Source organism: Artemia sp. Qi Xiang Cuo, chromosome 3, assembly GCF_049724085.1.
Source record: "Artemia sp. Qi Xiang Cuo chromosome 3, ASM4972408v1, whole genome shotgun sequence".
Classification (NCBI taxonomy): Eukaryota; Metazoa; Arthropoda; class Branchiopoda; order Anostraca; family Artemiidae; genus Artemia; species Artemia sp. Qi Xiang Cuo.
Window position 1 is genome coordinate 2,232,145 of NC_142796.1, and position 12,241 is coordinate 2,244,385.

Below are 12,241 nucleotides of genomic sequence, written 5' to 3' on the forward strand. Positions count from 1 at the left end.
GTGTTTTACAACCCTTGACCTGAGGGCTGGGGGGGGTTGGAACCCTCAAAGACCTAATTTCCAGAACTTTCTACTACGTTGAACACAATGGCTATTTGAAAATTTTCATTGGATGTGTTTAGGGGAATGGTGCCCGTGAGAGGATGTTTAATTACCCTCCAATCATTTTTGACTATTAAAAAGGGCACTAGCCCTCTCAATTCTCAATTGAATGAGCCCGCTTTGAAGTTTTTACGACAACTCTAACAATAAAGACCTTATATGCCCCCAGGACATACTTTACAACCTTTGCCCTGGAGGCTCTGGGGGATTGGTCACCCTTAAATACATGAATTTCATAACTTTCAACTACTTCGAATAAAATGGCTAATCTCTAAAATATGATTGGATGTGTTTGGGGAAATGGTGGGAGTGGGAGGGGGTCAATTACTCTTCACTCACTTTCGACTCTTAAAAAGGGCAATTTCAATTTCCAAACTAATGAGCCCTTTTTGAAATTTCTACAACAAATTTTTATATAAACCTTATATGCCCCCAGGGCACCTTTGCACTGAGGGCCCTGAGGGGGTTGTCATCCTAAAAGACCTGATTTACAGAACTTTCGACTACGCTGAACAAAATGGAAATCTCAAATTTTTTATTGGATGTGTTTGGGAAATGGTGGGCGTGAGAGAGGGGTTAGTTGCCCTTCAATCACTTTCGACTATTAAAAGGGCACTAGCCCCTTCAATTTGTAATTGAATGACCCCTTTTTGATGTTTTGACAACTTCGATTTCTATAAAAAAAAAAAACCTTACATGCCATTACAATTTCCATTACAACATGCTTACAATTTCCAATCGAATGAGCCCTTTTTAAAGTTTCTACGACAACTCGTTCTATAAGAACCTTATATGTCCCCAGGGTATAACTTATAACCCTTGCCCTGAGGGTTGTAGGGGGAGGGGTTGTCATGCCTAAATACCTAATTTACAAAAATTTCAACTACGTTGAATAAAATGGCTATCTAAAAATTTTGATTGGATGTGTTAGGGGAAAAGGTGGGTGTGAGAGGGGGGTTAGTTGCCCTCAAATCACTTTCGACTATTGAAAAGGGCACTAGGCCTTTGAATTTCCAATCGAAAGATCTTCTTTTCAAGTTTCTGCGACAAAGATTTCAATAAAAACTTCTATGCCCCCAGGGCCTAACTTATAACCCTTTCCCTGAAGATTGTGGGGGGAGTGTCCTGCTCAAATGTGTAATTCCCTGAATTTTAAACTGCGTAGAACAAAATGGCTATCTAAAAATTTTGATTGGATGTAATTGGGGAAATGGTGGGTGTAGAAGGGGTGTTAGTTGCCTTCCAATTACTTTCGACTATTAAAAAGGGAACTAGCCATTTCAATTTCCAATCGAATGAGCCCTTTTTGAAGTTTCTACGACAACTCGTTCTATAAGAAACTTATATGCCCCCAGGGCATAACTTACAACCCTTGCCCTGAGGGCTGTTGGGGAATTGTCATCCTCAAAGACCTAATTTCCAGAACTCAAAACTACGTTGAAAAAAAGGGATATCTATTTCAGATTGAGGATGTGGATGGATGATTGATTGGATGTGTTTGGGGAAAAGGTGGGCGTGAGAGGGGGGTTAGTTGCCTCAAATCACTTTCGACTATTAAAAAGGGCACTATCCCTTTGAATTTCCAATCGAATGAGCCTTTTTTGAAGTATCTACGACAACACCTTCTATAAAAACCTTATATGCCCCCCAGGGCATAACTTATAACCATTGCCCTGAAGACTGTGGTGGGAGTGCCCTGCTCAAAGGCATAATTTCCTGAACTTTAAACCGAGTGGATTAAAATGGCTATTTCAAAATTTGGATTGGACAAGTTTCGAGAAATTGTTGATGTAAAAAGGATGTGATCTGCGTCCAAATCGGTTTTAACTATTAAAAAGGCACTAGCTATTTCAGTTTCTAACCAAATGAACCTTTTTTAAATTTTCTGCGTTGAATTTTTAAATAAAACCTTTATATGCCCCTAGATCATAACTTACAACCCTTGCCCTGAGGGCTTTGAGGAAGTTGTCATCCTCAAAGACCTAATTTACAGAACTTAAAACTACGTTGTATAAAATGGCTATCTCAAAATTTTTGATTGGATGTGTTTGGGGAAAAGGTGGGCGTGAGAGGGGGGTTAGTTGCCCTCCAATCACTTTCAACAATTAAAAAGGGCACTAGCCCTTTGAATTTCCAATCGAATGAGCCTTTTTTGAAGTTTCTACGACAACGCCTTGTATAAAACCCTCATATGCCCCCCCCCCCCCTGGGCATAACTTATAATCCTTGCCCTGAAGGCTGTGGGGGAGTGTCCTCCTCAAAAACATCATTTCTATCTGGAAATCAACTACGCTAAACAAAATGGCTACCTCAAAATTTTGATTAGATGTGTTTCGGGAAATGGTGGGCGTGGAAGGGTTGTTAGCTGCCTTCCAATCACTTTCGACTATTAAAAAGGGCACAAGCCACTCCAATTTCCAATTGAATGAGCACTATTCGAAGTTTCTACGGCAACTTCTTCGATACGAAGTGCCGTGCTCTAAAGGAAAAAAATAATAAACGGTACATTGTGCCACCATTCTTCTTATATGCCCCCAGGGCATAACTTAAAACCCTTGCCCCAATGGTTGAGGAGGAGTGTCTTTTTCGAGAATATATTTTCCATCTGGAAATCAACAATGCTGAACAAAATAGTTTCCTCAAAATTTTGATTAAATATGTGTGGGGGAATGATGGGTGTGGGGAGGGGGGGGGGTGTTAATTGCTTTCCAATCACTTTCGACTATTAAAATGCACTAGCCCTTTGAGTTTCCAATTGAATGAACCTTTTTTGAAGTTTCTACGACAACACCTTCTATAAAAACCTTATATGCCCCCAGGGCATAACTTACGCCCCTTACTCTGAAGGCTGTGGGGGAGTGTCCTCCTCAAAAACATAATTTCTATGTGGGAATCAACTACGCTGAACAAAATGGCTATCTCAAAATTTTGATTGGATGGATTTCGGGAAATGGTGAGCGTGGAAGGGGTGTTAGTTGCCTTAGAATCACTTTCGACTATTAAAAAAGGCACAAGCCACTCCAATTTCTGATTGAATCAGCCCATTTTGAACTTTCTATGACAACTTCTTCGATACGAAGTGCCCTGCTCTTAAGGAAAAAAATAATAAATGATACATTGTGCTAACATTGTTCTTATATGCCCCTTAGGGCATAACTTAAAACCCCTTCCCCGAGGGTTGTGGGGGAGTGTCCCCTTCAAAAACACATTTTCTATCTGGAAATCAACTACGCTGAACAAAATGGCTATCTCAAAATTTTTATTGAATGTGTTTGGGAGAATGATGGGCGTGGGGAGTGCTAGTTGCCCTCCAATCACTTTCGACTATTAAAAAGGGCACTAGCCCTTTGAATTTCCAATCGAATGAGCCTTTTTTGAAGTTTCTACGACAACGCCGTATATAAAAATCTTATATTCTCCCATGGCATAACTTACATCCCTGGCCCTGAAGGCTGTGGGAGAGTGTCCTCCTCAAAAACATAATTTCTATCTTAAAATCAACTACACTGAACAAAATGGCTATCTCAAAAATTTGATTGGATGAGTCTTTTTCGAAGTTTCTACGACAACTCATTCGACACGAAGTGCCCGGGTATGGAGAAAAAAAATAATAAATAAATAAATAAAAAATAATATATTGTGCGAACATCGTTCTTTACTTAGGCAGCGCTATTGCAATGCCTATGATTATAAGCATTTTAGGGACTAAAATTGCTTTTATTTGCCACTTTAGACTGAATGTAATAAGGAGTTCGAAACGAGCCCGGGAACTTATATCAGTGTGTTGCGGGTGTCTACTAAAAATTATGTTTGACATTTAGTCATAGAGATATATTATGTAGGTAGGTTAGAGATGTATTATATGGGTCAATGTATCAGGTGGATTAGATATATACTGACCCACCACGAAACGAAAGAAGAAAATCTTGAAAACACTTGAGCCTATGGCAAGTGTGAAAAAAGAAAAACAATTCCATGAATATTTGCAAGAGACTAGCAGTGGCGTAACTTAGTCAAAATACTGGAGGGGGGGGGTGTGAAATTAGAACCATTTTTCTCAAATCAAGTGAAAATGCCATTGAAAAATGAAAAATGAACCATATAGCACCGTAAGGGCAAACATATACTAAAGAAAACTGACATGTTTTTCTGCTTAAATTATGTTTATACGGTTAAATTACGCAGGTTAATATTAGTTTTGTCACGATTTTTTGCAGAAACTAAGTTTCAGCTGGGAAGAGGGGCAATCATAGGTCTGAAGGGGACGATCCCCCCCCCCTTGCCCTATTGCAAATTACGCCCCTAGAAGAGAGCGGGCGATTGATTTCCTCTCCTTGCAATACACTCCTCTAACGGAGATGTGGTTGAAAGCATGTTGTACTTTTACAATACACGTCTGAAAAGGAGTTTGCAACACATTACCTCTCTTACCTGAAATTATTTGCTTTTTGGTTTTCAGAAATCCGATACTACTTAAAAAACATAATTGCAGTTATATTATGCTAATGATATAACACATTTAGTTCTTTATTTTTTGAAATTTCGTTTTCTTTTCTGTTTTATATCAAAAAAGACATTTATTATACGCATCCAATACATTCTAAAATTTTTTAAGCATATATACTAAATTGGAATATGGAATACTAAAGTTGGAAGGAATAAAAAATGATAAATACGAAGTGGAAGGTTAAATAGAATATGGTGACAAAAAGAATAGAAGAAAGTTACTCCAAAAGCCCTCTGAAAAGGGCCAAACTTTCGACAATGTTGTTTTTTTGTTTTGTTTTTTAATAGTTGACCGTGCCTATGATCTATGTTTTTTCACTAAGGCACTTTGTATGGAAGCATTTGTCGTCGAAACTTAGGAAAGGACTCATTTAATTGGAGACTGAAAGCCCTTGCGCTCTTTTTAAGAACCACAAGGGGTAAGAGGGCAAAAAGATATACGAACGCATTCTCAGCATTGAGGAAAAAAAAGAATCTAAAACTTAACAGCTTGAAAAGGGTAAAAAAAAAAATAATCTAAAATCAAAGAATAACGAAAAGAATCATCTAACTGATATGTAAAATTGCTTCTCCATGACTCAGCCATGGAAGTAGAAAGTACTGCTACTTATAACACAGAAGTAAGTTTGCTTCAGTGTTGTAAACATGGTGTCTTATTGTCAATCTGGATCATTAAAAGTCATTTCCACAGACAATAGTGTTTGTAAATTTCTAACCTAAATTTCAAATTTGCCAACTTTGCTCGAAAAGGCCTGTTTGGTCTAAACCACTTAGTGGTTCCAAAGTTTACAGTTTTACAATCCAGTTCTATGATTTTCTTTTATTCCATTGTTAGTTCTAGATGTTGCTTCAAGATCCAGATTTTTAAGCGGAAAGGGCGTTTGGTAACCATTAGTGGTTACCAACCCTTTTCGGGAAGTTTTTTTGCATATTTTTTGAATTGTTTTTCTTGCACTTTCGTTAATTGATTTATTTTTGTTGATTGATTGTTGCCAATAGTAAAGGTTATAAGGCTTTAATGTTATATGTTTTTTTTTTCAGAGGCACTTCATATAGACGGAGTTGTCGTATAAACTTCGGAAGGGGCTTTTTCAATTGGGAATTGAAAGCCCTAGTACCCTTTTTAAGAGTCGAAAGTGATCGGAGGGCAAATACCTCTCCCACGCCATTTTTTCTTCGAAGGCATTCGAAAAAAAATTTTAGATTACAATTTTGTTCAGATAGTCCAAAGATCAGTTAATAAGAACTCCAAGATTGGCGCAACCCCCTAGACCCGGGGGAGATTTTTGCAAGTTATTTCCTGGGGCATATAAGGCTCATGTGGACAGCGGGGTCGTATAAACTTTGTAGGATGCTTCTTTGATTGGAAATTGAAAGCTCTAGTTTCCTATTGAGGAGTCAAATTGATCGGAGGGCAACTAGCCCCCCCCCCCCGCACGCAATCTTTTCCCTAAATGCATCCGATCAAAATTTTGAGATATCTACTTTGTTCAAAATGCCCCAAAGACCAGATATTAAAAACTCCGGGGTCGACAAAATGTCCTAAAGCCCGGAAACAAGTATTGTAAGTTATGCCCTGGGGTATGTAAAGTTCTCATGGAAGGGGTGGTTATATAAATATTAGAGTAGGCTGAGTTCATTGGGAATTTGAAGCTCTAGTTCCCTTAGGAGTCAAAAGTGATCAATGGCAACTAGCCCCTCCCCTCGCCCTCTTTTTTACAAATGCATCCGATCAAAATGTTGATGTAGCCATTTTGTTCAAAATATTCCAAATCATTTAATAATGCCTTCGAGGTTGAAATAACTCCCACAGCCTGGGGGCGATAGTTTTAAGTTATGTCCCCAAGGCATATGAATTTTTTAGGAAAGAGTGGTAATATATTGGACGAGGCTCATTTGATTGGAAAATGAAAGTTGTAGTTCCCGTTTTAAGAATCAAAAGTGATTGGAGGGCAAATAGCCCCCCACCCACACCCTCTTTCCCCAAATGCATCCTATCGAAATTTTGAGATTTCAATTTTGTTCAAAATATCCCAAAGATCATATTACAATGCCCCCAGGGTTGACACAGCCCCCGGAGACCGGGGACAAGGATTGTAAGTTATAATCGGGGAGAATATTAGGTTTTACTAAAGGAATGGTCGTATAAACTTTAGTGAAGGCTCATTTAATTGGAAATATATTTAATTCCCTTTTTAAGAGTCAAAAGTGATTAGAGAGAAAACAGCCCCCTCCCCCCTCTTTGCAATAAATGCATCAGATCGAAGTTTGGATGTAGCCATTTTGTTCAAAATAATCTAAATATCATGTAACAGTGCTTCTGGGGTTGACTTAGCCCTTCAGAGCTCGGCGACAAGGGTTTTAAGCTGCAACCAAGGGGCATAACAAACGATCAGGAATTAAATGAACGATCATAGTAAAAAACATGTAACAAGTACTAATTAATATAAATGAATAAATAAATATTAAAACGAGTGAAACTTAAATTGAATATTAGAATCAAGCTAGAAACAAACAAAATTACTACAAACAAGAGTTTGACTACTACCCCCTTCCCTAACTGTAAGAGTTTACAGCTTACAAGGCTTCTAAGGCTGCTATTCTGACAAAACGCGGATAAGAAAAAAACAGTACAAATAGCTGCCCACTCACTGCATTCTAATGATAATATTAAGCTGAAACCAATGTGAACTCCAATCTGATCACTTACACTCACCATAATATTACTGGTTACGACTACCTGCAGTTCGGACTCCCCAATGAAAGTAGCTAAAACAAAGTTATGTTCCAAGTACTGTCCCCATTTAGAATTGCCTTCCGATGGAAGATATCCCAAATAAACCTTTTTTTAGTTATCTCAGTAGAAGGTATAACAAAATTTTTAAATAGATTCTTTTCGTGACTTGTGCCATATCAACAGATGATCCCTTGTGTCATTAAAGGAAAGAGTAAAAGAACATTCATTAGCATTGCAAAAAAATAGTTGTTTTTTTGTATGTTTTAATTCTTCATTTTTATTTTATTTCATTTTTTTATGATGGCGTGGTTTCCCCTGGGGCTAGAAGCAGGAGAGTGTTTGGTTATTTTTATTGATTGATGAGATGGAAAATGGTGTCTGAGAGTTGGAGCGATGAACATTCTCAGTATTTATGTTTAAAGATATAAATATTGTGGTTCTCGGTATCCAGGAATGGATTGAGATGTTTTATTAATGTGTGATTTATATATTTTTTGTTTGGTCAATAAACCCATTGATTGATTGATCACGCCTTGAAAATGGACGTAAGACAGTGATATCCCATACTCAGTCATTTTGTTTGCTTTTTTTGATAAAAATTCTAATTCCACACCAGATGGGGTGGCACTGATATAAAGGGAACAAAAGAAGACGACTGATACCCCTTTGCCTGTTTTGTCACTGAAAAGGGACAGAAGAGCTCAAAATCTTGCCCTATGGAAATTTTCTACAAACACCCTTTTTATATAATATGATCTTGTTTAAACTTTTTGAGGGATAAATCATTTTTACTTCATCAAAATTAGTATGCAAATTATTATAGCTGATCTCTGTGAATAGTGCAAAGATTAATTTTAATAAAAAAAGTGGCTTAGATTTTAATTAAGAAAAATGGCCAAGCCTTCGATGGTTATGTTATATTCATAATCAAGATTCTAGGTTAGTGAAAGTGCCTACCAATTTTGTATTCTTGGGGGATAGGAAATTTTTGGGCTAGCACTTCCCGAAATCTAGAATTTTGAACAGTAGCACACTCTATGAGAAAAACAGTCTGGAATTTTGACCAGTTTTGGAATTTTGACAGTCTGAAAATTTGACAGTCTGGAAGAGGACGCAAATATATGAATATTGTAACCAGAAATTTAACTCAGAGACGGGAAAATTTTCAAATCTTTCTAACTCAAGAACGGTCGTTTTCTTCTAGTCAATCAAAAATTAATCGTTATGATTTTCTGAGACTCAAAAAGCTATTCTTGAATTAATTTTAATCAAGATATTTTTTCAAAACCAGTCCCCTTCTTATTCAGAAAGTAACCGCAGTGTATCCTCTTTTCAGCAATTTTTTGAGCTTATATACTAAATCTGCTAATTAATTTCGGTGCATGCTGGTTTATTTGAAGCGGAACGCAAGTTGAAGAACTATTGGAAAGTTCCTTTGTAAAAACATGTGCAGCTGACATTTTGCGATTTCCGTTAGTACTAATAACTCATTTTAGAACCCAATCACCTGGGGCTGTCACAGCTGAGAGGATTCCTTTTCCATCCTAGTTTCTTTAAAGATTCTTTCTTTGCTCCCTCTTACGAAGTTTCAAATTTATATAAATTCTTTTTACTCTTCCTACCAATTTGGGTATGATCTACTTTTCGTTTTGTGACAGATAGATAGCCGGAAGTGCAGTTTATGGTGATCAATAATGTCTCTCACCCGTTTAGTGTGAGCAAGCCATTTTGACCTTTCTTTCATTACAGCTCTAAAAATCAGAACACAATTGTTTTTTTTGTATAGGCTATTATTTCACATACCGTCTGTCAAATGACTACCTTAAACTTTCCTTAGACAAAATTTCTGGAAAACATTTGGGAGAAATTTTCTGGAAGCAAAGATGTGCTTCCTTTTGTAAGATTTCATTTGAGAGCGTGCTTCACCGTCATTACAGCAGCCCTTATTATTTTTCTTCATCTTCCAAACTTTTTTTCAATTGCGAAAAAATAGCCTGTGTTTTTGCTATTCTATTTATTTGGTCTTCACTGCAAAATATTACTTCTTCATGCTAACTCGTTTCTACTCAAGTGACTTACTCTTCTTAATATTAATTTTCAAAAGTATTTTTGTACCTTGAACTATCAGAACTTGAAGAAATTCATTCTTTTTGCCGACGGTTTTTATTTAACACACTGAATTCATGCTCGAAGTGTATACCTAGGAGAGTTTAACTTCACATTTTACACCACTGTAAAGGCCATCTCATGGCCTTTATAGTGTTGGATATGACCCATTTTTTTAGATAAGATAAGGGTTTATTCCAAAAACAACACAACGCAAAAAAAACAAATGACCTTCCATAAGCTAACGCTTGTTCGGAAGTAATTACCCTCTTAAAATTAACACTTATAATAACATAATAAAGAGAAAGAAGAGAAAAAAGAGAAAAAGAAGAAAGAAAGAAAAAAAGAAGAAAAAATGAAAATCCTACACTCACTCGGCTCCTGGTCGCAATAATCAAAAATCAATACTTCACATACTCCAAAACTTCCGGCCGCCATCTCGTAAATAATAAATAAACAGAACAAAAAAAAATAAATATATATAGGAAAAACGGGAAAAACGGGTTCCGGGCAAACCTGAGAGTGACTCAACTATACCACCCATTAAACAAATTCATACAAATTCATACCTATGGAGACAAAGGGTTTTAAGGTCCCGACGGAATTCACATAGATTTGCTGAACTTTTCAAAAAAACAGGCAAATTATTCCAGACAACTGGCCCCACATGACGTATTGAAAATAGCGATCTAGTACTAGTAACTTGAGGTGTCCGTATATCTCTAGCATGACGAGTAGAATAATTGTGTACATCATCACCAGAAATAAATAAATTTGAAAAACACTTGGGAACTAAATTAGAAAAATACTTAAACATAAATAACCCATGGTAAAATTTTCCAAGACCTGACACAGGGATAATATTTAACTGTACATATTGGGATCTAACCGAGGTTCTCCGAGTATCTCTAGACAACACTGACAGCGCCATTTTTTGTATCACATATAACTGCTGCAAATGCACTGAATATGTGCTAGACCATATACTCATGCAATATACTAAATACAGGTGAACTAACAAAAAATAAATCAATCTCAAAACAGAATCCTGGAAAATATTTTTTAACTTTCTCATCATTCCAACATTTCTTGCAATCTTACTACTAATAAAAGAAACATGATTTTTAAAACTAAGGCATTCATCCACAATAACACCAAGGTATCTTATAGTATTTGTACGCTTAATTACATAATTCTCCATATGTAAATCCAGAACCCAAGGGTAAAAATTTGATGATCTACCATATATAATAAAACCTGATTTACTATGATTTAACAAAAGCTTATTTACTCTCATCCACTTATCTATGCCTAACATACCTCTTCTCATTATCTCTATTAAATCAGATTCAGTCTTTGCTGCGGCAGTAAAATGGGTATCATCTGCAAAACTAGGAATAATCACCCTACAATTAGAATGTGCACTATCTAATAAATCCAAAACAGAAAATCATAAGTAATTGATATAAACCAAGAATTAACGTCGACCTAATACAGAACCCTGTGGAACACCATAATCAAACATTCTTTCACCAGACCATACATTAGAAATTTCAACGCACTGGGTCCTACTTCTCAAAAAAGTTTCAAATAACTTCAACGTATTTCCTCTAATTCCACAATTTTCTAGATTCATAATTAAAATTTCATGGTCAACTGAATCGAACGCTTTAACAATATCTAGAAAAATAGACGCCGCCTTAGACCCTTGGTCCAAAGCATCATGCACAAACGTCGTCAAAAATAAAACTGCCTGCTTAGTAGACATCTCCTTACGAAAACCGAACTGAGTAGAGTGGAAAAAGGAAATATTCTCCAAAAACTCAGATACTCTAGAATTAAAAAGTTTTTCTATTAGCCTTGATATAACAGAAAGGAGGGATATCGGTCGATAATGATTCACATTTTTCCTATCACCCCCTTTAAATAAAGATATTACTCTGGCACTTTTAAGACACTCCGGATATATACCACATTTAAAACTAGCATTAACCAGGTACAAAATTTGTTGCGATATCACAGGAAAAATTGACTTAAAAACCTTTGTTGTAATAAAGTCTGACCCGGATGCACTATTTCGCATACCTTTTACCACATCAGACAATTCTTTTTCAGTAGCTGGTCGCAAGTACATAGAAACGTCACTACATTGAGGCAAAAACTGAGTAAAAACACCATCACTTGCAAGCTGCTTAACAGACGACGCTAACCAGCCCCCTACACTGGAAAAGTGCTCACACATACGTTAAGTATTTTGGCGAATATTTTCACCATCAACAAGACTACAAACAATTTCAGGCTTATTCGGTTTAATAACAGACTTTATAACATTCCAAGTCTTTCTCGGGTTACCTTCCGCATTTTTAAATCTATCACTCAGGTAATTTAACTTAGCTTTACGAAGTATACTATTCAACTTATTACAATACGCTTTATAAATATTTACATCGCTAATACTATTACTTAATGCGGACTTTTTATACAATTGCTGTCGCCTAGCTAGAGAAACTAGAATACTCTTCGTAACCCAAGGCTTCTTCGGCGAATCAAAATACGTTTCTTCCTAACTTGACTACAAGCAACTACTGTATCCTTAATCATCCAATACCAAAGTGTAAATTTATCATTCACATCCATATCATTACTATATAAAAAATCACAATTTTTTTCTCCAAGCTCATTTTTTAACTTTGGCACATTAATAACGGGAAAACAATTTTTCAGTACTTTAGAACGCTCTGATCTTGGCCAGTTCAAAAGAGACGGAATAAATACCAACAGATCGAAATG

General features: G+C 36.4%; 1 protein-coding gene across 1 annotated transcript in view; it reads right to left on the bottom strand.

Moving 5' to 3' along the window:
- The window catches only part of LOC148953649 (zinc finger MYM-type protein 1-like), an 80,127-nt gene extending 68,434 nt beyond the window's left edge, over window positions 1–11,693 (bottom strand). The window contains exon 1 of the mRNA XM_089087270.1: window positions 11,537–11,693. Within this exon, the coding sequence (XP_088943396.1) occupies window positions 11,537–11,693 (157 nt within the window). The remainder of the gene's footprint in view (window positions 1–11,536) is intronic.
- Between the last annotated feature and the right edge of the window lie 548 nt (window positions 11,694–12,241).